Genomic DNA, 27,512 nt, shown 5'->3' on the forward strand with positions numbered 1-27,512 from the left:
TCTGTAAATCTTGCAGTAAAAGCATCACCCACCGAAAATTATTGTGGACGTCAAGAAGATGAAATTTACAATGACACAGAAACCCCCAACATATCCCCCAGCTATTCAGGCAGACTAAGCGTCCATCTGGATCCAAACTACAGAAATGCGACCATAACTATAAATAATTTAATTCCTTCTGATGCTAAAAATTATTGTTTCCGTTTAAAATTAAAATTTCAAGACACTGAAGAGATTCTACACCGGCAGAATCCATATGGAACTCGCGTTTTCGTAAAAGGTAAGGCAAGAACAAATGTTTTAATGGCCAACATCAGCCCCCCCTTTTTCCCTTTTAGCACAACACACTTTTTCTGTTAGGCCCCATGAACACGGGACGCTTCTGAACGATGGAAACTGACTGCTGGAAAACGTAGGTTAAAAAATGTCTGTTTATGCGCATTTCAGTTTAGAAGCGTTTTTTAAAGCTAAGCACACACCTCCCACATGCCCAGAATGCACTGAAAAGTGGTAAATTATGAACTATCTCAGACTGTTTCCAAGAAATACAGAGAGTAGAAGCAGAGACAGCAGTATGTGCTGAGATTAGCTTAGGTGTGAGTTGCTCACAGGGGCGGACTGACAACTCATGGGGCCCCCGGGCAATAGGGGATCATGGGGCCCCTGTGCCCATGCTCAAACTCAAAAAAGCCTATGAAAAAGGTACCAGGGGCATCTCATGGGGCCCCCTACTGACCCCGGGCCCTCGGGCAGTGCCCGAGTTTCCAAATGGCCAGTCCGCCCCTGGTTGCTCATTAACATTTCTTTTGTTTCCAAGGGTGGGAAAGGTGTCTGGTGGAGGGAGTAATTACTGCTCACCCATTGGTAGCTAGAGATTACTGCATATCAATGGATTGGTTGCATATCAATCATTGATTGGTTGCTAGAGGTTACTGCACATTATTACTGCTCACTGATTGCTCCCTACTGTTCATCCCACACCTTTACTACCACTGTACCCCATCCCACACCTTTACTACCACTGTACCCCATCTCACACCTTTACTACCACTGTACCCCATCCCACACCTTTACTACCACTGTACCCCATCCCACACCTTTACTACCACTGTACCCCATCCCACACCTGCACTCCTATGCAACCCATGTGCCCCCTGCCATTACTGCACTTTGCCTCTCTACCACTGCCACCAATACTCCTCCTGCATACCTCTGTACCCTTAGCATATCTCACCCATACTCTTTGTCACCACTGTACCCCCAGCACCATTTTTTCTTCTTCTTTTTTCGACAGCCTAACCGTCCACCAGCATGCAATACAAACAAGCTGTGCTTCTGAGGAGGAGGAGGGGGTGGGACCAGGATGTTGTTTTCTACAGATTCCTTGCAAGAATTGGCACCTGCCTGCAGACCTGCCCACTTTCTCCCCACAGTGAAAGGGATGAGATACTAATGCCGCGAACCGCGGCTCCAATGTCCAGTCACCATGGTAACCAGGGCAAACATTGGCATGCTGCATATTACTGAAAATTGGGACCCAGCCTGTCAGGACACAGACATCCCGGGACAATGGACCAATTAGCGGGACCAGGGGCGGACTGACCATTTGGAAACTCGAGCACTGCCCGAGGGCCCGGGGTCAGTAGGGGGCCCCATGAGATGCCCCTGGTACCTTTTTCATAGGCTTTTTTGAGTATGGGCGAGGACACAGGGTCCCCATGATCCCCTATTGCCCGAGGGCCCCATGAGTTGTCAGTCCGCCCCTGAGCGGGACTTTCCTGAGACTGTAAGTATACTATTTGTGGGCTCCAGGGGCAGATGCTTTGGGCCTCATAACAATTTCATGGCTTAGGGCAGCTGCCCCCTTTGTCCCGCGTTAAAGACAGCCTTGTCCTTACTAAATAGTTGATCCTGCAAAGAGAACATGACGTACCATGCTGCCCAACATCCAATTTAAACACTGATCACCCAGGACAGAAATCCTTCTACCTTCCTCTCTCAGCAGTCATGGATGGTGCTGAGGGACCAGTATAGTGCTCCATTGCTACACAGACAGCTCAGGTCCTCCCAGGTAGAAGCCAATTCCTCCTAAAAAAACAACACTAGTTATTGGAGAGTGACAATGGTTTCTAAAACGTTGTATGACAACAACTTCACCATGGATGGTCCCAGAAAGGTCATCAGACAGTCCAGCCTTCTCGGGTTGTTTCTGTTTTTTTCAGTGTTGGGCAGCTTATGAACATCTTGTCTTAAGTCAGGTTTGGCAATTCCTGAAGAGGTCTAGAGATGACCCATATTCCTGGATGACCTGAGCCCCGGCTCTGTGCAGGCTAGAGGAGGCACAGCAATGGACAGGACTCGGCAGCTTTTTTTGCGCACATTATAATGTATCATTGGAGAGACATTAGTTACAAGGACTATAAAATTATGTAACAAGTCAGGCAGGTCGGTAGGCAGCTTTACAGTCGGATAAAATAGTAGTAGTAGACAGGGGCATCCCTAGGGTTGGTGTCAGCAGGTGTGGTAATACTTGGTGTCACCCTTCTGACAATCCCCACAGGATGAATCGGATATGCGGATTGAGCATAATGGATCGGAGTCGGATCCATTATGCTCCCCAATCCGCAGATCCGATCCATCTTGCGAGGATCGTCGGCTTGCAACCTATACGGGGTTAACTGATCTTTTAACACCGGTTCGGTCTGCAAATGCTCAAGAAGTGGTCAGATGGAGGAGGTTCCTGCTGTCGTGGCTCCATTTCCTGGTTACGGACAAGTCCTGGATCTTGCACAGCCTTACCTAGATCAGTTAACCCCGTATAGGTTGCAAGCCGATGATCCCCGCAAGATGGATCAGATCTGAGAAATCTTTTTGAAAAACACCCTGGCATTTCTGGCAGTGGCCATCTTGAGTAAGGGCAGATGATTCATTTAGCATTTAATTCCTGGAATCCATCTGCCTTTAGCTCAGGCATTAGCTGAACTGAGAACTCTCCCTCCCTTCCTGAAGACTGCTGGGATGTATGACATCACTTGCCTAGGCATGGAAACCAGGAAGAAAAGAAAAAAAAAATATGATATACTTTCCTATCCATGTACTAATGCTAGCAGTGTAAGGATTGACAATCGTCCATGTTGACTGAAAGAGTGAAGTTCCACTTTAAGACCAAACCTTTTCTGACACTTTTTGTTTCCATGTAAAAATCAGTTTTAATGCTAGAAAATTACTTAGAACGCCCAAACATTATATATTTTTTTAAAACCGGAGGCCATAGAAAATAAAATGGTTGGTGTTGCAATTTTTTGTGTCACGCAGTATATGTGGAGCGGTTTTTCGAACGCAATATTCTTGGAAAAAATACACTTTTTAAAATTTTTATGGACAAAGAACACCATATAATACCCAATTGTTTGGTAAAATATAAAAGATGATGTTACGATGAGTAAATAGATACCAACCATGTCACACTTTAAAACTGCGCACATCCACGCAACTGCGACAAACAACCTACATTTTATTATTCATAGGCAACGCTATGAAAGATTTTACAGGTTACCACTTTAGATTTACACAGGAGGTCTGGTGCTAGAATTACTGCCCTTCATCTGACCTTCACGGTCATACCTCACATATGTGGGATGATCACTGTTTGCGTGCATGCGGACCATGGCTGGGTCTAAGGGGGTGATGGGGTGGGCTATGCCCCCCAAGATTTTAGTTGTGCCCCCCAAAGCCAATCCTAACCTGCCACTAAACAACCCTAACCTGCCACTATACTGCCATAATCTGACATTATACCACACTAATCAGATACTTTACTGCCCTAGCCTGACACTATACTGCCCTAGCCTTCCACTATACTGCCCTAGCCTTCCACTATACTGCCCTAATCTGACATTATACCACCCTAATCAGATACTTTACCGCCCTAGCCTGACACTATACTGCCCTAGCCTTCCACTATACTGCCCTAGCCTTCCACTATACTGCCCTAATCTGACATTATACCACCCTAATCAGATACTTTACTGCCCTAGCCTGACACTATACTGCCCTAGCCTGCCACTGTACTGCCCTAGCCTGACACTATACTGCCCTAATCTGACAGTATACCACCCTAATCGGATACTTTACCGCCCTAGCCTGCCACTATACTGCCCTAATCTGACATTATACCACCCTAATCGGATACTTTACCGCCCTAGCCTGCCACTATACTGCCCTAATCTGACATTATACCACCCTAATCAGATACTTTACCGCCCTAGCCTGCCACTATACTGCCCTAATCTGACATTATACCACCCTAATCAGATACTTTACTGCCCTGGCCTGACACTATACTGCCCAAATCTGACATTATACCACCCTAATCAGATACTTTACCGCCCTAGCCTGACACTATACTGCCCTAGCCTGTCACTATACTGTCCTAATCTGACATTATACCACCCTAATCAGATACTTTACCACCCTAGCCTGCCACTATACTGTCCTTGATCTCAGTTATGCGTTGTGTGGGGAGGAGGAGTTCTGCTGCCTGTGCCCAGGCTGTGTGCAGTGCAGGGACGGGAGAAGGAGCAGTGCCCCTGTCCTCTGCCCTGCTGACCTCCTATCCTCTGCCCCCTGACATTTGTTGATGCACCCCCACATTGGACAGGCTAGATCCGGCCCCGATGCGGACCAACATGCGCGTTTGCCTTTTGCGCGCAAGCATGGAGGGATGGGGGCGCCCTGTTACACTGTCGCTTGTAGTTTTTTTAATCACTTTTATTGTTATAATAGAAATATCTATATATGAATAAAAATATCTCCATGTGACAGCAATAGGCAGTGACAGGGACTCTTTATTCCTCTGACCTTAAAAACATCTGATCACACCAAGATCACCATCACTCATTTCTTCCAGTTTCCTGTATCATAGAGGTGATCAGAGATGATCTGGTCTCTGTTTGCCTCTATGACCAGCCAGTGGAAGTGCTGTCTCGTCACCCGGGTCTCCTAGTGAGATGAGAGCACGATATGACAGACCCAAGGAAAGTGGTCGGAGGTGGTGGTGGGGGGGGGGACGTTTTCTGCTGTCTGTAAAAGCACTCCAGTGGCTAATTATCCTAAATATACAACACCAGGATGATGCCTGAAACAATCAATATTGGCAGAGCCAAGATATCAATATTATCAGGGCCTAGATATAGTAACTAATTATAGGAGAAGACAAGATAGTACATATTTATAATTCAAGGAGGGGGAAATCCGAAAAAAAACCCACCCCTATTTATTTCACCGAAGGAAACCCACACAGGAACAGAGAGAACATGCAAACTCCAGGCAGGTAGAACCACGGTTGGGATTCAAACCTATTGCTTCCAGACAGAAGTGCTAACCACTTATCCCCAGCGCTGCTCACTGCTTGATTAAAAACACGTTTCACTGCTAAAACGGCCTGAAACACAGACTTTTTTTTTTCAAAAGGAAATTATTCAGATTGGGGTGTTGCTTTATGTAATCCTGCCAATTGTGAAAGGAAATAAAATCAGTTCTGCAGTCTAATAGGCACCACCAGTGAACTTTGTCAAACTGAATGCGGATAGATACTCTCAACTTTACACCGCGTTCCAAATTATTATGCAAATTCTATTTAAGTGTCACAAAGATGAAATATTTTGTTCTTCAGTTTAACTCATGGACGGCATTGTGTGTCAGGGCTCTTTTGATCACTGAAAACAATCTCGGACACCTGTGATAATTAGATTGGCTGGTGAGCCCAATTTAAGGAAAAACTACTAAAGGAGGGTGTTCCACATTATTAAGCAGAGCACCATTTTCAAGCAATATGGGGAAGAAAAAGGATCTCTCTGCTGCCGAAAAGAGTGAAATAGTTCGATGCCTTGGACGAGGTATGAAAACATTCGATATTTCACGAAAACTTAAGCGTGATCATCGCACTATTAAGAGATTTGCGGCTGATTCAGAGCACAGACGGGTTGGTGCAGATAAAGGCACATTGAGGAAGATTTCTGCCAGATCCATGCATCGGATCAAGAGAGCAGCTGCTAAAATACCATTACATAGCAGCCAACAGATATTTGAAGCTGCTGGTGCCTCTGGAGTCCCACAGACATCAAGGTGTAGAGTCCTCCAGAGTCTTGCAACTGTGCATAAACCTTCTATTCGGCCACCACTAACCAATGCTCACAAGCAGAAACGGCTGCAATGGGCAGAAAAATACATGAAGACTAATTTTCAAACAGTCCTGTTCACTGATAAGTGCCGTGCAACCCTGGATGATCCAGATGGATAGAGTAGTGGATGGTTGGTGGACGGCCACCCTGTTCCATCAAGGCTGTGACCTCAGCAAGGCGGTGGTGGAGTCATGTTTTGGGCTGGAATCATGAGAACAGAGCTGCTCGGCCCATTTAGGGTCCCCGAAGGTGTAAAGATGACCTCTGCAAAGTATGTGGAGTTTATGACTGACCACTTTCTTCCCTGGTACAGAAGGAAGAACTATGCTTTCCGTAATAAAATCATCTTCATGCATGACAATGCACCATCTCATGCTGCAAAGAATACCTCTGCATCAATGGCTGCTATGGGGATAAAAGGAGAGAAAGTCATGGTGTGGCCTCCATCCTCCCATGACCTCAATCCTATTGAGAACCTTTGGAGCATCCTCAAGCAAAAGATCTCTGAGGGTGGGAGGCAGTTTACATCTAAACAGCAGCTCTGGGAGGCTATTCTGACATCTTGCAAACAAATTCAAGCAGAAACTGTCCAAAAACTCACAAGTTCAATGGATGCAAGACTTGTGATCTGCTATCAGATGTTACAATGTAACGTGACCGCTTCAAATGTTTAAAAAGTTAAAATGTTGTTAAAAGTTTGATTGAAATAGCTTTTGATTTCAGTAAATATGCTGCAAACACAACAAATGACAATTTTCAGTTCTTTACAACCTATAAAGTGTTTTGAAACTTCCTGTGCGGAATAATTTGGAACAAAAATCCTGTTATCATTAGGAGGTTTGTTCAATAAAATGTGAATTGTACTCTTATAGTTGATAACATGAGAATTATGCTGACTGTTATTTACATCAATTATTTAGGTAAATGAGAAAAATATAATTTGCATAATAATTTGGAACACGGTATAGTTGAAAGGTTGGAAGTTCACAATTGCCTAAAATGACTTTGTTTATTGTAGCATGAAAGGCACCCTTGACAGTAAACACCTGATCTCAGGGCCACATACTTTTGGTCCTAAAGGTTAGGTGTTCACAGACCTAATTGTGCGAATTGGATAAACATAACATCCGGACTATTGGAATTTTGAGAAGGACAGGTGAGCAATGTTGGCCTCGTACTGACTGAGTAATGCATATATGCGGTGGCAGAAATGGTGGGCTTCAGCACCCAATCATCGTACATATGCAACAATGCACACTCCCGGCACACTGACTGAGCTGTCAATGACAGCTCTTGGTGACAGATTCTGATTGGGAGCCATCGAGATAGGCCAATTATAGCAGTCACATAAAAACAGAAGGCACGCCACTTCCTGGGCATTAAAGCCCACTTAATGGACCGTTGTGAGCAGGCATTATGGAGTTAGCTATTAAATTAATTATATGAATGGCATTCAAATCAAACCGGGACTTTTGAGTTTATATAATAAAAGAACAAAATTCAAGAAGTGAAAACTGCATTCATTTTTCAACATACTCCCCTGCTACATGTATGCACTTATCCCAGCATTTAACCTGGAAATCTTCAGCATAGAAAGATTTGTCAGTACACCTGAACCATCCTAGGACAGCCGTCTTCACTTCGGCACCATTGTGTTCACCGTTCCCACAGAAAGATTTGTTTCCTGTGTGATTTCACAACAGGTTATACATCGATTATCCAGGATCAGGTGTTCCACGCGCTGAATGTTCACAGTAATGACTGCTGTGGGCTGGGAACCACCATGGCGAGGATCGTCACTGATGGACATACAGCCATCTTTGAAATGTTTACACCATTCAAATGTTTTACTGAACGTCTGATCACGATACTGTGCTTGAAGTCTTCTGTAGATATCCGCGAGTTGCACCATTCAAATGTCTTACTGCGGCTGAACGTCTCATCACCGTGCTGTGGTTGAAGTCTTCTGTAGATATATTCTATAGGTTTTACGCCTTCGTTTTCAAGAAACGTCATCACCACACTCTGTTCCATACACTTACTAATGTTGTCTGCCACCTTGATTAACGGTCTCTGGACTGGCCCCGGACATGCGCCTATCAGTAATAGGACATACTTGCCACTTACTACTGAGTGTTGCATTCCTTTTTATACCTGTAAAATTTAAAGTCCCAGTTTGACTTGAACGCCCCTCGTAAAAAGCATTCCATTAGAATTTGCTGTTTTGTTCTGTGCGTTGCTTTATACTTTCTATACTATACTTTATATCTTTGAATCCGTCAGGTGAACATGACCCCAGTGTGGAGACGATTCCTGTTATCTTTTCTGCTCCTGGAGAAAATGTGACACTTCTCAGTCGCATCAGAATTAGGAATGTAAATACTTTACCCAACGTTACTGCCTGCCGTATAAGATCTAGGACAAAAACAGGAAACTGCGTGTTCAAAGATTCTATTTTATCTTTCAAAATAAATCAAGTGACTCATTCACACCAAGGATCTTATTGGTGGAATATAGAAACTTCTACAAGTCATGGAAGAACATCATCTAACCTTCTTGGACCAGAACTTCAAATTATAGGTACATTTTATGTATTTTTATGCATAATTTATTGTTATTAATTTTTTTAAGTTGAAGTGACCCGTTTTGATAGGAGCAATAATAGCAACAGAACAGTTTCACTAGCAAAACTATTTTCTCATGTTTTCTTTATTTCCAAAGGTCAGGGCTGAACTTTAAAATATATATACTGTTTATTATTATTATTATTATTATACAGTGTTTATATAGCACTAGAAAGATTTGCTCAGCGCTGTACATTATAGTGGGGGACAGAACATGAGACAATACAGTAACAAAACAAAACACAAGGGGTTCGAGGGCCCTGCTCTTTCAAGCTTACAATTTAATGTACATTTTTAATTTTAGCTGGGTAAACATGAAATATTGATTTCCAGTACCTCCTTACCTCATGGTAAAAAAATTCAGTTGTTTACAGGGCACAGTAGTGCAAGTTGAAATTTACACAGTGTCTCCTCACCTTGCTACATTCCTTTTCTTCAGCTTTGTCTGAGGTTCCTATCAGGTATAGAGTGCCTGTAAGGAAATGACTACTGCTAGGCAGTCTCTTTAGCTAACTTGTGGTGCTTTTTGGATCCTTTGTCACATAATAAATGTTTAGGTATGGAACAAAGATAATAAAATATTGCAAAGTAAAGAGGACTAAAATTCATTCCCTTTAAAAATGTATACAACTTACTCATTACCAATATAGGTACATTTGCGTGTAATTGTAATGCAAAATTTATTGTTGTTCATCTTTTAGGTGGAAGTGACACATTTTACAAAAAAAAAAATAATAGCAACATGCAAAAATATGTTACTAGTTTTCTTTATTTTCAAAGGTCAGGGCTTAAATATTAACTATAAAAATATTTACATATTTATATATATTTATATATTTTTTTATTTTGCTTTCCAATTTCTCCTTATCTAATGTTATAAAAATTCAGTTGCTTACAGGCCTCAGTAGCTCAAGCTGAAATTTACTCACACAAGTAAATCAGTGCAGGGACTCCTCACCTTGCTACCCCCCTTTTCTACAGCTCTGTCTGAGAAGGAGTGTCTGAAATCACATGACTACTGCTAGTCTGTATCTTTAGATAACTAGTAGTGCTCTGTGAATCCTTTGCCATGTGTCAAAAGCTTAAGTGTAGAGAAAAGATGATAACATAAACTGATGCAGCAGGTTAGTCCATTTTGCTGACATTTCATTGCAGCAACTCAGAATGGTCTTCAGTAGTTTGTATGGTCCCCAAATACTTGTATGCATGCCTGACAACGTCGGGGGAGGCTCCTAATGAGACCACGGATGGTGTCCTGGGGGATTTCCTCCCAGATCTGGACCAGGGCATCACTGAGCTTCTGGACAGTCTGAGGTGCAACCTGGCGGCGTCGGATAACCGAAACATGACACATCAGAGGTGTTCTATTGGATTTAGGTCAGGCGAGCGTGAGGACCATTCAATGGTATTAATTCCGTCATAAGAACTGCCTACATACTCTTGCAACATGAGGCCGGGCATTGTGGTGCACCAGGAGGAACCCAGGACTCACTGCTCCAGTATAGGGTTTGACAATGGTCCAAGGATTTCATCCCAATACCCAAGGGCAGTCAGGGTGCCATGTTCTAGCCTGTAGAGGTCTGTGCTTTCCTCCATGGATATGCCTCTCCAGACCATCACTGACCCACCACCACTGGTCAAGTTGAATGATGTTACAGGCAGCAGAACGTTTTCCACGGCTTCTCCAGACCCTTTCATGTCTGTCACATGTGCTCAGGGTGAACCTGCTCTCATCTGTGAAAAGCACAGGGTGCCAGTGGTTGACCTGCCAATTCTGGTGTTCAATGGCAAATGCTAATCCAGCTCTATGGTGCCAGGCAGTGAGCACAGGGCCCACTAGAGGACGTCTGGCCCTCAGGCCACCTTCAAGAAGTCTGTTTCTGATTATTTGGTCAGGTGTCGCCTCATGCTACCAGTAGTGACACTGACCCTAGCCAAATGCAAAACTAGTGAAAAATAGTCAGAAAAGATGAGTAGGGAAAAAATGTCAGTGGCCTCCACCTGTAAAACCATTCCTGTTTTGGGGGTCATCTCATTTTTGCCCATCTACTGCACCTGTTGTTAATTTTATTACCACCAAAGCAGCTGAAACTGATTAACAACCCCCTCTGCTACTTATCTGACCAGATCAATATCCCAGGAGTTTCATTGACTTAATGCTAGACTCTGATTAAAAAGTGTTCCTTGAATTTTTTTGAGCAGTATATACAGGTGAAACTCGAAAAATTAGAATATTGTGCAAAAGTTCATTTATTTCAGTAATGCAACTTAAAAGGTGAAACTAATATATGAGATAGACTCATTACATGCAAAGCAAGATAGTTCAAGCCGTGATTTGTCATCATTGTGATGATTATGGCTAGAGATGAGCGAATTATTCAAAAATTCGATTCGGCTGATTCGCCGAATTTGCGGGAGAAATTCGATTCGATGCGAATTTATTCGCTGCGAATTTAACTTATTAAAAGGGTTTCTAGGCTTCAGAGAGCCTTTATATTAGTGCAGAACACTGTACCTTTAATTTAAATACCCTTGGAGTCTGCTGGGGAAGAGAAATAATACTGACAGTCAGTATGACATGCAGATGAGTGCCGTCGATCTTAGAATCACCGCACACTTCACTCATTTGGGCAGTCACGGGGCACGACGAGAGAAGAAGAAGAAGAAGAAGAATGAAAAGAAGAAGAAGAAGAATGAAAAGAAGAATGAGAAGAATGAAAAGAAGAAGAAGAAGAATGAAAAGAAGAATGAAAAGAAGAAGAAGAATGAAAAGAAGAAGAAGAAGAATGAAAAGAAGTATGAGAAGAATGAAAAGAAGAAGAAGAAGAATGAAAAGAAGAATGAAAAGAAGAAGAATGAAAAGAAGAAGAAGAAGAATGAAAAGAAGAAGAAGAAGAATGAAAAGAAGAAGAAGAAGAAGAATGAAAAGAAGAATGAAAAGAAGAATGAGAAGAATGAAAAGAAGAATGAAAAGAAGAAGAAGAAGAAGAATGAAAAGAAGAATGAAAAGAAGAATGAAAAGAAGAATGAGTAGAATGAAAAGAAGAATGAAAAGAAGAAGAAGAATGAAAAGAAGAATGAGAAGAAGAATGAAAAGAAGAATGAAAAGAAGAATGAAAAGAAGAATGAGAAGAATGAAAGAGTCTTCTGACTCTTGTTCACTGTCCAGCTGCACACTGTCCTCTTCTCTGATAACCCCATGTACACTGTCCTACAAACTAATGGCTTCTGTAGACTGCCCTATAAACTGCTGATCCTATCCTCTGCCCTGCTGACCCTCTGTATACTGCCCAACTGACCCATCCTCTGCCCCCCTGACATTTTTTACTGCACCTCCACATCAGATAGGCTAGATCAGGCCCTGCCTGCAAAGCAGGGATAGGAAACTTAGAGATATGTTAGTAAAAGCAGCACACTTTACAAACATTACACACAGGTATACATTTAACCCTTTGATTGCCCTAGATCAGACATCACTAAATGGTGGACCGTGGTCCAGATCCAGACTGGGTTATTGTCCCATCTGGACCATCTGAAGTCCCGCTATTTAAGAGCCGGCTTTTCCTCTCAGCTGCCATCACTGCTGTCATCCTCATCCAGCTGACATTGGAGGCAGGACAGCTCCGAATGAACAGTGGGAGTACATCAGTATACAGGTGACATGGGAGGCAGGACAACTCCAACTGGAGGCATATCAGTCTAGAGCGGAAATTGGAGGCTCTGGATGGAGGGCAGGAACTGTCACATTAACATTTCAAGTTAAACAGCAGATGATTGGTTGCAAGCAACCAGTCACCTTCTGGTTACCAGGAAAAGTTGTGCAGCTTCCACCATCCATCCGAAGCTGTCCTGCCTCCAATGTCCACTCTAGACTGATGTGCCTCCCGCCATCCATCTGGAGCTATCCTGCCTCCAATGTCCGCTCTAGACTGATGTGCCTCCCGCCATCCATCTGGAGCTGTCCTGTCTCCAATATCCACTGTAGACTGGTGTGCCTTCTGACATCCATCCAGAGCTGTCCTACCTCCAATGTCAGATGTATACTGATGTGCCTCCCTCTGTCCATCTGGAGATGTTCTGCCTCTGATATCAGATGTAGAGATGAGCGAATTATTAAAAAAAAAGAATGAGAAGAAGAATGAAAAGAAGAATGAGAAGAAGAATGAAAAGAAGAATGAAAAGAAGAATGAGAAGAATGAAAAGAAGAATGAAAAGAAGAAGAAGAATGAAAAGAAGAATGAGAAGAAGAATGAAAAGAAGAATGAGAAGAAGAATGAGAAGAATGAAAAGAAGAATGAGAAGAATGAAAAGAAGAATGAAAAGAAGAAGAATGAAAAGAAGCAGAAGAATGAAAAGAAGAATGAAAAGAAGAAGAAGAAGAATGAAAAGAAGAATGAAAAGAAGAAGAAGAAGAATGAAAGGAAGAAGAAGAAGAATGAAAAGAAGAATGAAAAGAAGAAGAAGAAGAAGAAGAATGAAAAGAAGAAGAAGAAGAATGAAAAGAAGAATGAAAAGAAGAATGAGAAGAATGAAAAGAAGAAGAAGAATGAAAAGAAGAATGAAAAGAAGAAGAAGAATGAAAAGAAGAATGAGAAGAAGAATGAAAAGAAGAATGAGAAGAATGAAAAGAAGAATGAAAAGAAGAAGAAGAATGAAAAGAAGAATGAGAAGAAGAATGAAAAGAAGAATGAGAAGAAGAATGAGAAGAATGAAAAGAAGAATGAGAAGAATGAAAAGAAGAAGAATGAAAAGAAGAAGAAGAATGAAAAGAAGAATGAAAAGAAGAAGAAGAATGAAAAGAAGAAGAAGAATGAAAAGAAGAATGAAAAGAAGAAGAAGAAGAATGAAAAGAAGAATGAGAAGAATGAAAAGAAGAAGAAGAAGAAGAATGAAAAGAAGAATGAAAAGAAGAAGAAGAAGAATGAAAAGAAGAAGAATGAAAAGAAGAATGAAAAGAAGAAGAAGAAGAATGAAAAGAAGAATGAAAAGAAGAATGAGAAGAATGAAAAGAAGAATGAGAAGAAGAATGAAAAGAAGAATGAAAAGAAGAATGAGTAGAATGAAAAGAAGAATGAAAAGAAGAAGAAGAATGAAAAGAAGAATGAGAAGAAGAATGAAAAGAAGAATGAGAAGAAGAATGAAAAGAAGAATGAAAAGAAGAATGAGAAGAATGAAAAGAAGAATGAAAAGAAGAAGAAGAATGAAAAGAAGAATGAGAAGAAGAATGAGAAGAATGAAAAGAAGAATGAAAAGAAGAAGAATGAAAAGAAGAATGAGAAGAATGAAAAGAAGAAGAAGAAGAATGAAAAGAAGAATGAGAAGAAGAATGAAAAGAAGAATGAAAAGAAGAATGAGTAGAATGAAAAGAAGAATGAAAAGAAGAAGAAGATTGAAAAGAAGAATGAAAAGAAGAAGAATGAAAAGAAGCAGAAGAATGAAAAGAAGAATGAAAAGAAGAAGAAGAAGAATGAAAAGAAGAATGAAAAGAAGAAGAAGAAGAATGAAAGGAAGAAGAAGAAGAATGAAAAGAAGAATGAAAAGAAGAAGAAGAAGAAGAATGAAAAGAAGAAGAAGAAGAATGAAAAGAAGAATGAAAAGAAGAATGAGAAGAATGAAAAGAAGAAGAAGAATGAAAAGAAGAATGAAAAGAAGAAGAAGAATGAAAAGAAGAATGAGAAGAAGAATGAAAAGAAGAATGAGAAGAATGAAAAGAAGAATGAAAAGAAGAAGAAGAATGAAAAGAAGAATGAGAAGAAGAATGAAAAGAAGAATGAGAAGAAGAATGAGAAGAATGAAAAGAAGAATGAGAAGAATGAAAAGAAGAAGAATGAAAAGAAGAAGAAGAATGAAAAGAAGAATGAAAAGAAGAAGAAGAATGAAAAGAAGAAGAAGAATGAAAAGAAGAATGAAAAGAAGAAGAAGAAGAATGAAAAGAAGAATGAGAAGAATGAAAAGAAGAAGAAGAAGAAGAATGAAAAGAAGAAGAAGAAGAATGAAAAGAAGAAGAATGAAAAGAAGAATGAAAAGAAGAAGAAGAAGAATGAAAAGAAGAATGAAAAGAAGAATGAGAAGAATGAAAAGAAGAATGAGAAGAAGAATGAAAAGAAGAATGAAAAGAAGAATGAGTAGAATGAAAAGAAGAATGAAAAGAAGAAGAAGAATGAAAAGAAGAATGAGAAGAAGAATGAAAAGAAGAATGAGAAGAAGAATGAAAAGAAGAATGAAAAGAAGAATGAGAAGAATGAAAAGAAGAATGAAAAGAAGAAGAATGAAAAGAAGAATGAGAAGAAGAATGAGAAGAATGAAAAGAAGAATGAAAAGAAGAAGAATGAAAAGAAGAATGAGAAGAATGAAAAGAAGAAGAAGAAGAATGAAAAGAAGAATGAGAAGAAGAATGAAAAGAAGAATGAAAAGAAGAATGAGTAGAATGAAAAGAAGAATGAAAAGAAGAAGAAGATTGAAAAGAAGAATGAGAAGAAGAATGAAAAGAAGAATGAGAAGAATGAAAAGAAGAATGAAAAGAAGAATGAGAAGAATGAAAAGAAGAATGAAAAGAAGAAGAATGAGAAGAGGGAATGGGAAGAATGAAAAGAAGAATGAGAAGAATGAAAAGAAGAAGAAGAAGAATGAAAAGAAGAAGAAGAATGAAAAGAAGAATGAAAAGAAGAAGAAGAAGAATGAAAAGAAGAAGAATGAAAAGAAGAAGAAGAATGAAAAGAAGAAGAAGAAGAATTAAAAGAAGAATGAAAAGAAGAATGAGAAGAATGAAAAGAAGAAGAAGAAGAATGAAAAGAAGAATGAAAAGAAGAAGAATGAAAAGAAGAAGAAGAAGAATGAAAAGAAGAATGAAAAGAAGAATGAGAAGAATGAAAAGAAGAAGAAGAATGAAAAGAAGAAGAAGATGAATGAAAAGAAGAAGAAGAAGAATGAAAAGAAGAATGAAAAGAAGAATGAGAAGAATGAAAAGAAGAATGAAAAGAAGAAGAAGAATGAAAAGAAGAATGAGAAGAAGAATGAAAAGAAGAATGAAAAGAAGAATGAGAAGAATGAAAAGAAGAATGAAAAGAAGAAGTATTCCAGTACAGCAAAAAGTGTATCTGCAGAGAGCTCCGCTATTTCTGACAGTTCTCTGACAGTTCCTTCACATTTACAGCGGTTGAAACATTGTATCTATTTGTTTCCGAATAAAAACATCTGTATCCTAAATGGAAACAAATAGATACAATGTTTCAACCGCTGTAAATGAACTGTCAGAACTGTCAGAGAACTGTCAGAAATAGCGGAGCTCTCTGCAGTGACACTTTTTGCCGGCTGATCGGGGAAAATTCGATTCGTGCACCCGAAGTTGGCTAATATTCGGATTCGGCATGAATCGAATTTTTCCTGAAATTCGAAACGAATTCCACTTCGCCTGGTTCGATTCGCTCATCTCTAATTATGGCTTACAGCTCATGAAAACCCCAAATCCACAATCTCAGAAAATGAGAATATTACATGCAATCAATAAAACAAGGATTGTACATAGAACAATATCGGACCTCTGAAAAGTAGAAGCATGCATATGTACTCAGTACTTGGTTTGGGCCCCTTTTGCAGCAATTACTGCCTCAATGCGGCGTGGCATGGAAGCTATCAGCCTGTGGCACTGCTGAGGTGTTATGGAAGACCAGGATGCTTCAATAGCGGCCTTCAGCTCTTCTGCATTGTTCGGTCTCATGTCTTTCATCTTTCTCTTGGCAATGCCCCATAGATTCTCTATGGGGTTCAGGTCAGGCGAGTTTGCTGGCCAATCAAGCACAGTAATCCCACGGTCATTGAACCAGGTTTTGGTGCTTTTGGCAGTGTGGGCGGTGCCAAGTCCTGCTGGAAAATGAAGTCAGCATCCCCATAAAGCTCGTCTGCGGAAGGAAGCATGAAATGCTCCAAAATCTCCTGGTAGACGGCTGCGGTGATCCTGGACTTAATGAAGCACAGTGGGCCAACACCAGCAGATGACATGGCTCCCCAAATCAACACAGACTGTGGAAACTTCATACTGGACTTCAAGCATCTTGCAGTGTGTGCCTCTCCATTCTTTCTCCATACTCGGGGTCCTTGGGCCTCTCCATTCTTCCTCCATACTCGGGGTCCTTGGGCCTCTTCATTCTTCCTCCATACTCGGGGTCCTTGGGCCTCTCCATTCTTCCTCCATACTCGGGGTCCTTGGGCCTCTCCATTCTTCCTCCATACTCTGGGTCCTTGTGCCTCTCCATTCTTCCTCCATACTCGGGGTCCTTGGGCCTCTGCATTCTTCCTCCATACTCAGGGTCCTTGGTTTCCAAATGAGATGCAAAAGTTGCTCTCATCAGAAAAGAGGACTTTGGACCACTGAGCAACAGACCAGGGACTGTTTTTCTTTAGCCCAGGTAAGACGCTTCTGACGTTGTTTGTTGTTCAGGAGCGGCTTGACAAGAGGAATACGACAGTTGAAGCCCATGTCCAGGATCCGTCTGTGTGTGGTGGTTGTTGATGCACTGACTCCAGCCTCAGTCCATTCCTTGTGAAAGTCCCCAACACTTTTGAATGGCCTTTTCCTGACAATCCTCTCCAGGCTGCGGTCATCCCTGTTGCTTGTGCACCTTTTTCTTCCACACTTTTCCCTTCCATATAACTTTCTATTAATGTGCTTTGATACAGCACTTTGGGAACATCCAACTTATTTTGCAATTACCTTTTGAGGCTTTCCCTTGTTCTCTGCACAACTCTCAGGTCAGCAGTCTTTCCCATGATTGTGATTCCTACTGAACCAGACTGAGAGACCATTTAAAGGCTCAGGAACCCTTTGCAGGTGTTATGGCTTAATTGGCTGATTAGAGTGGGACACTTTGAGCCGAGAATATTGCACCTTTTCACAATATTCTCATTTTCTGAGATTGTGGATTTAGGGTTTTCATGAGCTGTAAGCCATAATCATCACAATGATGACAAATCACGGCTTGAACTATCTTGCTTTGCATGTAATGAGTCTATCTCATATATTAGTTTCACCTTTTAAGTTGCATTGCTGAAATAAATGAACTTTTGCATGATATTCTAATTTTTCGACTTTCACCTGTATAAATACAGTGAAGGAAATGCATATTTGATCCCTGGCTGATTTTGAATGTTTGCCCCTCACAAAGAAATGATCGGTCTAAAAATCGAATGTTCGGTGTATTGTAACACTGAGAGACAGAATAGCAACACAAAATTCATCAGAAATGCATGTCTAACAAATGATGACTGATTTGCATGTTCATGAGGGAAATAAGTATTTGATCCCCTATCATTCAGCAGGATTTCTGGCTACCAGGTGTCTTTCATACAGGTAACAAGCTGAGATTAGAAGCAGTCTCTTAAAGGGAGCACTGCTAATCTCATTCTGTTACCTGTATAAAAGACACCTGTCCACAGGAGCAATCAAACAATCATATTCCAAACTCTCCACCATGGCAAAGACCAAAGAGCTGTCCAAGGATGTCAGGGACAAGATTGTAGACCTACACAAGGCTGGACTGGGCTACAAAACTATCGCCAAGCAGCTTGGTGAGAAGGTGACAACAGTTGGTGCAATCATTTGCAAATGGAAGCAACACAAAACAACTGTCAGTCTCCCTAGGTGTGGTGCACCATGCAAGATCTCACCTCATGGAGTGTCAATGATCATGAGAACAGTGAGGAATCATCCCAGAACTACACGTGAGGATCTTGTCAATGATCTCCAGGCAGCTGGGACCACAGTCACCAAGAAAACAATTGGTAACACACTACGCCGACAAGGACTGAAATCCTGCAGTGCCCGAAAGGTCCCTCTGCTCAAGAAAGCACATGTCTAGGCCCGTCTGAAGCTTGCCACTGAACATCTGAATGATGCAGAGGAGGACTGGTTGAAAGTGTTGTGGTCAAAGGAGACCAAAATTGAGCTCTTTGGCATCAACTCAACTCGCCGTGTTTGGAGGAGGAGGAATGCTGCCTATGACCCCAACAACACCATCCCAACTGTCAAACATGGTGGTGGAAACATTCTGCTTTGGGGGTGTTTTTCTGCTAATGGGACAGGACAACTGCACCGCATCAAAGGGACGATGGACCAGGCAATGTACCCTCAAATCTTGGGTGAGAACCTTCTTCCCTCAGCCAGGGCATTGAACATGGGTTGTGGATGGGTGTTCCAGCATTATTATTATACAGGATTTATATAGCTCCAACAGTTTGCACAGCGCTTTACAATATAAGGGAGATGGTACAATTACAATACATTTCAGTACAGAAGGAATAGGAGGGCCCTGCTCATGGAGCTTACAATCTAAAGGAAGGGGGAGGTGATACAAAAGGTGACAATGACCCAAAACACAGGGCCAAGGCAACAAAGGAGTGGCTCAAGAAGAAGCACATTAAGGTCCTGGAGTGGCCTAGTCAGTCTCCAGACCTTAACCTGATTGAAAATCTGTGGAGGGAGCTGAAAGTTCGAGTTGCCAAATGTCAGCCACCAAACTGACTTGGAGAGGATCTGTCAAGAGGAGTGGGCCAAAATCCCTCCTGAGATGTGTGCAAACCTGGTGGCCAACTACAGGAAACATCCTGACCTCTGTGATGGCCAACAAGGGATTTGCCACCAAGTACTAAGTCATGTTTTGTGAAGGGGATCAAATACTTATTTCCCTCATGAACATGCAAATCAGTCATCATTTGTTAGACGCATTTCTGCTGAATTTGTTGTTGCTATTCTGTCTCTCAGTGTTACAATACACCGAACATTTGATTTTCAGACTGAGCATTTCTTTGTGAATGGGCGAACATTCAAAATCAGCCGGGGAGCAAATACGCATTTCCTTCAATATATATATATATATATATATATATATCTTCATTATTATGGAAATGATCAATATTACTTACTACTATTGGTATTATTTAGTACACATCTGTAACAGGCACCACAGATGGGACCCCATTAGGGTTCAGACTGGTTAACCAGGTTTTAGTTCTAGCAGCTGGCGCAGACAGTGCTGGACGTCGTGGAAAAGACATAGAAAGTTCAATGTTCCCACTTGATTATCAAAGATAAAAGCCCTTAGACAGGACAGGAAGTGAAGGTAAATCTTCCCAGAGGGGACCAAGGGAGGAAAAAAAAAGCTGCCGGGAGTTTAATACTTTTCTTGACGCCTTAGATATGATTTCACTGAATACTACACAGGGATGTAACTCTTAATTTTTGTTCTTAACTGTTAGATAAAACAAATTCATTAAACATCAGTCAGCCAGAGGAAGCTGAATTCCATCGACCCACAACAATCACTTGCAGCTTCACAGTACAGAATAAGAGCAATGTATTAATGACTGAAGTGTACTGGATGATCGGAGACCCAGGAGAGGACTACGTCTACCATCCAAACCCGGACTACATACACCCGGATTACAGGGGAAAGACCAGACTGGTAAATGGCTCCAATCTTCTCCTGCAAGACGTCAATGGTTCAGATAACACCACCTTCTACTGCCGAGTGATAATACGAAGATGTTTGGCTACCATGAATGACCCGAACTTTGTGGGGACAATCTTAGAAGACGGTGCTGGAACACGTTTAAGAATTAGAGGTATGTACTAACTTGTAAATGACAAAAATTTTAAGTAGTCTTCTGCTATTGCAGCAGCTGTTATTAGTTTTGCTTTTTGTTTTTCTTACGTTTACAAATTTTTGATAATTAAATTTTTTTAAGTATTTTGACATGTTGCACAATATTTGGGTTACTGTTCCTTTTAAATGGCTATTTCTTTTAATCTTCGAATCACAAAATACACAAAAGTGCTGAAAAGGATCTAAAATGTTTTGCTTTATTTTTTATTATTACAGTTTTGTTAACTTTGTGGATTTAGTTTTGCAGTAAAATGTCATTCAGTGACTCCAGCTAATGTAAAACGACTGCTTCATTCATCTCGTGTTCTCATTTTACCTTTTCTGTGTGTAACCAATGGTCCACTTAACCCCTTCCAGTCCGGACACTTTTATCCCCCTTCCTGCCCAGGCCAATTTTCAGCTTTCAGCGCTATCACACTTTGAATGACAATTGCGCGGTTATGCAACACTGTACCCAAAGTGGTCTACATGAGTAGCACAGTGGCTAAATGGTTAGCACTTCTGCTTGGCAGTACTAAGGTTGTTGGTTTGAATCTCAACCATGGCATCACCTGCCTGGATTTTGCATGTCCTCCCTGTGCCTGCGTGGGTTTCCTCCAGGTACTCCGGTTTCCTCCCACACTCCAAAGACATGCTGGTAGGTGAATTGGCTCCTGTCTAAATTGTCCCTAGTATGTGTATGTATGTATGTAAGTTAGGGACCTTAGATTGTACGCCCCTTGAGGGTTAGGGACTGATGTACAATATATATGTAAAGTGCTGCGTAAATTGGCGGCGCTATATAAGTACCTGAAATAAATAAATTAATAATAATACTCATATGAATTTTTTAGCATTTTTTTGAGACAGATAAAACATTATTTTGGTGGTATTTATTCACCACTGGGATTTTAATTTTTTTTTCCTATGTAAATGAAAAAGTCCAAAAATTTTGAAAAAAAGTGTTTTTCTTATAAAATTTTGCAAATAAATAATCTTTCTTCATAAATCTTGGCCAAAATGTATTCAGTTACCTTTTTAGTTAAAAAAAAAAATAACCCAAATTTGTTTATAACCAAAAATTATAATTTTTCAAAAAATTGGTCACAGCTTGTCACATGGTCCAAGGCTGTTGTGAATAGCCCTGTACCATGTGACCTCTGTGATCATTCACAGATTTCACTAGTAGTAAGCAATGATGTCAGGAAGTGACATCATTGCTTACTACTCTTCATGTGATCACTGATTCCCGTACAATGATCAATGATCCACACCGGAGGACACAGCGGGCACCGGATCGCAGTGCTGCCTGCTCCCAGGGAGTGCGCACAAGCAGGGAGCATGGAGGCCGTTTATAAGTGGCCACCCGCCCCTGCACTGCTACCGTCCGGCCGTTTATATACATGGGCAGGACGGGAAATGGTTAAGGACCGGGCCTATTCGGACGCATTTTTTTTTTTTGCTAGAAAATTACTTAGAACCCCAAAACGTTATATATATTTTGTTAGTAGAGGCCCTAAAGAATAAAATGTCGGTTGTTGCAATTTTTAATATCACCCAGTATTTACGCAGAGGTTTTTCAAACGTAATTTTTTGGAAAAAATACATTTTAGTGAATAACAAAAAACCAAAACACAATATATAACCCTATTTATTTGTAAAATATGACATATAATGTTATGCCGAGTAAATGATACCTAACATGTCATGCTTTAAATTTTTGCCCGCTCATGGAATGTCGTCAAACTACGGTACTTAAAAATCTCCATAGGTGGTGCTTTAAACATTTTTACCAGTTATCAGTTTAGCGTTGCAGAGGGGGTCCGGTACTAGAATGATGGCTCTCACTATTACATTTGCAGCGATACCTCACATGTGCCGTGCAAACACAGTTTACATACGTGGGCGTGATCTACGTATGTGTTAGCCACTGCATGTGAGCACAGGGGGATGGGGGCACTTTAAAGAAAAAAAAAAATATTTATTTTATTACATTTTTTTAACATGCTGACAACCAGTGAGTCCTCCCCACCCAGCCAACTCAGCTGTCAGCTTGGGACTCCTGGCTGTTGGCTGAATGTAAGCAAAGGAGCAGGAATGGTGCTAAACAGAAATGAAACACTCCCCCCCCCCCCCCGAAAAAAAATGTTTATATTAGACTCATTCAAAATAAAAGTGTGGGCCTACTCCAAAAATCCATATTAGATCCTTATCAATGCATGCAGGCAAGGGAAAGCATGCTGTCGCCAAGCCCTACAAGGCCACAGGTCCTCACCATTGGGACCATTCCTGGACAGGGAGAATCTCTCCTTGGCAATGCACCTTATCCCCATGTTGATGAGGTCAAAGGCCTCTTCCCCACAACCCGGACCTGATGGTGGAGTGGGTCTGTGGGTGGGGTGCTTATCGGGATCTGTGGACAATAAGGATGTGTCTTTTGAAGAAGGGGGCCCGGGTCTTTAGAGGATCTTTTCCTTTTGGTATTGGCTAGCAATACAAACCCACAACTGATGAATGCAAATTACTTCTTATAGAGTGACCAGGCAATGATGGTGGGGACATCTTAACGCATTAAATTGTTTATATGATAAACGAAGGGCAACCAAACTGATAAGAGGCTCAGCTATAAGGAAAGATTAGCTGAAATTAATTTATTCTCTTTTGAGAAGAAGAGATTGGGGGAGGGGGGGGGTGATCACTGTCAGTCTCCCTAGTTCTGGTGCACCATGCAAGATGTCACCTTGTGGAGTGTCAATGATCATGAGAACAGTGAGGAATCATCCCAGAACTACACGTGAGGATCTTGTCAATGATCTCCAGGCATCCGGGACCACAGTCACCAAGAAAACAATTGGATTGAAATCCTGCAGTGCCCGCAAGGTCCCTCTGCTCAAGAAAGCACATGTCCAGGCCTGGCAGAAGTTCTCATAGACCCCTTAGACTCATAGACTCATAGCCCCCTTCTGTCTGTATCACCCTGCAGGAGGAGGACAGACTCATAGCCCCCTTCCGTCTGTATCACCCTGCAGGAGGAGAACAGACTCATAGCCCCCCTTCTGTCTGTATCACCCGCAGGAGGAGGACAGACTCATAGCCCCCTTCTGTCTGTATCACCCTGCAGGAGGAGGACAGACTCATAGCCCCCTTCTGTCTGTATCACCCTGCAGGAGGACAGACTCATCCTGCAGGGTGATACAGGGAGTCTGTCCTGCTCCTGCAGGGTGATATAGTCAAAGAAAATTAAAAATGGGAGCAATGCTTTCAGGATCTTTGAAGAAATGAAGATACAATCAGCATAGTATACTGTGGTAACCCTTGCATGCGCAGATCCAGTAACATATGAAAACCAGAAGCATTAAACAGACATAGCATTGAAATATAAGGAGCCATAACTACCTTGACAATACATAACATAGAAACCATGAATAAATTAATAGTTCACCTGGGGAACCTGTGAAAAGGTCTATGGGTATACGCAATCACTTCCTGAGGGATATATGGCGTTATCTGCATTAGAGTAGGGTATCACACCTGCAAGAGCCTGTCTACTAACAATTAGAAGGGGCAAGCCCAGGTACATCTAGCCAGCCTTGCCACACATTCTGAAATTTACGGTGGGCATTGTGGAGTTGCTACGTGAGTTTTTCTCATAGGAGTAGTGAATTGACATAGTCTATCCATTGCTTTTTAGTTGGTGGGACAGAAGACAGCCATTGCCTAGCAATTAATTTTCTAGCTAGATATAGTAGCCTAGAAACCATGGTATACATTCCAGGTTGTAGTGTCTCCTGATCCAAAGCACCCAACAGACAAGTAAAGGGATCCTGGGAAACAGTATATTGTGATAATAAGGAAATGGTCTGAAGGACCTCCCTCCAGTACCTGTACTGTTTTGGGCAATGCCAAAGCATATGGATAAAGTCACCCCGGATGCACCCTGCATCTCGGGCAATCAGAGGAGTCTCTCCTGCCCTACCGGTGCAGTTGCACAGGGGTCCCATAAGCCCGATGGAGAATAAATAATTGTGATAATTTGTGTGAGGGAGAGAGAGAGATTACTGGTTAATTTTAAATCCTTAGAAACCGCCAAAGTGATCTTTTAGAGACATAACAGGACCTAAGGATGTAGAGGTATTAGCCAAATAAAATAGTGTGTCATCTGCATAAGGGGATATTTTTTTCAGTGAGAACTCCTCTATTGAAACCCACAATGTCCGGGGATTTCCACACTAGGATTGCCAAGGGTTCCAACACCAAGGTGAAAAGCAGGGGTGAAAGAGGACACCTCTACCTTGTCCCCATCTTAAGCCGAAATGAGTCAGAGAGATCCCTATTAATGCGTATACGGGCTGTAGGGGCCACATATAAGATGCGCACCCACTTGATAAACTTTGCATACATAGAATGAATTTAGGTGATTTAAACTAAAAATTCAATTGGGTTTTATAGGAGTTACCTTCATAGCACAAATCTGGTGTTTCTGGCTAACCAAAATCTACATCTCCAAACATCTTAGGTTCAGTAGAATATTATAGGCATGTATGCTAGCACTGTGATAAAGGGGAGTGGTGTGACGGGAGTGACCTTTGGGGGTGGGGGGACCCCTGTCTCAGCTCCCATATCCCTATCATGTGTAGGTCACCCTGTGCCAGTTAGGGGTACAGGGTGAAATGTCCTGCTATTGTGTAGACATGTATAGGTAGGGTGTGAGGGTTGTTCATTGTTTACTGCCACGTGGTCCCATTGTTCTATTGTGTGTCTTGCTTGGGAGCAAACTATTATGGGATGTATGGGTTTGTGCATTGTCTTCTGCCACATGGTGTATCCCATTGTTCTATAGTGTGTCTTGCTTGGGAGCAAACTATTATGGGATATATGTGTTTGTACTGACTTGACGGGGGGTGTTTCCGGCAGCCCTTCCCCCTGATGGGAAGGCCTGCTGATGTGTTTCCTGTTACTGGGTGTATTTCCCCGCCCTGTGTATATATCTTGTATCTATGTTAAAATAAAGCAGTCCATTTCCTGTTTTAATACGAGTCTGGTGCTGTCTCGTCTTGTATGGTCAGCGGTGGGGTCCGTGGATCTGTGTTTGGACAGGGAAGCGGGAGCGGAAATACCCTAGTGCAGTTGGAGTCCAGTTCCGTTACAGGTGGACTCATGAGCTGCCAAAGATATAAAAACGAAGAAGCTGCTGCCACCTAACTAGACTAGAATGGATGAAATATAAGTAGATAAGGTGGTGTAGCGCTAATACCATGTGATAATAGACATAAAAATATAAAGGACTTGATGTTAAATGGGTGAATAAGTAAATTATATGAATAAATATATAGGTGTACAGTGGTGCACCTAATGTGTAGCCCAAAAACATGCCATCAAGAATGTGACTAAATATAAGCGATAGGTGATATAGGTGAAACAAATATTAAGAAAATATTAATACATGTGATTATAAATGAACAATATTCATAAATCATATAGCACAACGTATAACTGTGATGAATCAATCTTCAACCGTGAAAATAAATACATGCTCAAGTGCATCAGACCATCTGTCACCGTCTAGCGTGCACGCTTACCTCCATTCTTTGACCCTCAAGGAGTCATAAGGCATGACAGATCACCAGTTAGTCCTAGGTGGGATGAATCTCACTCTCTGGATGGACACAGGATCAGCTTCCACAAAGCCCATGGTTAATCAACCATCACAATGGTAAGGCACCTTTACAAAACTCCTCCACTCTCCCATGGCTCATAAACAGGGAATCAGAGAAAAAGCCACCATAGTGTAATAGAATAAAGTTTATTATACCATACACAAATGCCAAAGACCTACTCACACATTATAATTGGGTCATAGACCCACCAGGCATGAACTGTATAACCCACAGTCAGGGTGCTTGCATAGGGAGTCCAAAGATGGCTGCCGACTGTGCGTAATTGTGTCACCACGCTCTAGTCCAACATGTTGCGTCACAATAACACGTGACTTCTCCAGGGATCTGGAGGTACTGGTAACATCAAGCACTGTGATTTGGTTTCATGTTTGCAATATATACAGTAGTTTCATGAGATAATTAATTCACATGATGTAAAATGGTAATCAAAGAAGAATCCGTTTTAATTATTACATAGTGATCAATACCCAACTCCCACTTTTTTTATTGGAATTTTGAATATCATGGGGTTAGATTTTTAAGGCTGCCTGTGTTCCCATCATTTCCCTTCATTTGCTGTTCGTCTTGAAACCCAAAAAATATGGAGTGAGGTGCAATCGCCCAGATGGAGACACACACAGCAACAAAAGCATGACCGAAATGCTAACACAATCCCAATTTATGAAAAAAAAAAATGTCCGTAGTAGGGCATTAATGGTTCATTCAAAATTATGTGAATTGTTGAATTAGTAATCATTCATTGTATTCTAATATTTATTTTCTGTCATCACAGGTCAGCAAATTGTAATATTTACAGCTTATCTTGGGATCAAAACCGTTTTGCTTGTAGTGGGTATTATACTGTGTGCCATCTACGTGAAGAGAAAGTGAAGACACCAATGCCCATTCTGAACTGATAAAACTGAATGAATCAATGAGGAGAGCAGTTGGAACCCAGGGACACCTGAAAAGACAGCTTTGAATTGCCAATTTGAGGTGACAGGGTCTCCACATTCTGTTCCTGGAAAGTCTGTTTAAAATATCAAAATGTGAAGCCCCTCCATTGTTATTGGCCCAGTGGGCATAGGTGGTGTCTGGTTTATGCCCCCCCTTTCTGAGACTTTTAGATGGAAACTGTAGCACCTTGGTGGCTGAAAAGAAATCTAAAAATATCTGTCATGATATGGTCACCCATCCATACTACTCCTCCATTAACAGTCTGTATTTGGCTAGTTATCTCTAGTGAAGTGAAAAGTGTCATGGAAATTTTGTATTGTTGGTCGAACTTTAAATGTGTCATATATTCGTGTTATTCATATGTCTCTCGTGTGGCTTAATTAAAGCTCTGAAGGCTGCAATTGGGCCATGCGCATGTACAATGTATGTATTACAGTACTCAGCTTGGTAATGGAT

At 41.3% G+C, this 27,512-nt stretch overlaps 1 protein-coding gene across 1 annotated transcript in view; it reads left to right on the forward strand.

The window, feature by feature from the left end:
- Window positions 1-20,433, forward strand: part of LOC149448969 (uncharacterized) — a 38,635-nt gene extending 18,202 nt beyond the window's left edge. The window contains exons 3-4 of the mRNA XM_089694021.1: window positions 8,466-8,762; window positions 20,057-20,433. Of these exons, the coding sequence (XP_089550147.1) occupies window positions 8,466-8,762; window positions 20,057-20,433 (674 nt within the window). The remainder of the gene's footprint in view (window positions 1-8,465; window positions 8,763-20,056) is intronic.
- Window positions 20,434-27,512: the final 7,079 nt, after the last annotated feature.

Source organism: Staurois parvus, unplaced genomic scaffold (assembly GCF_062004578.1).
Source record: "Staurois parvus isolate SC_StPar_1 unplaced genomic scaffold, SC_StPar_1.0 ptg000647l, whole genome shotgun sequence".
In the NCBI taxonomy this organism is placed as follows: Eukaryota; Metazoa; Chordata; class Amphibia; order Anura; family Ranidae; genus Staurois; species Staurois parvus.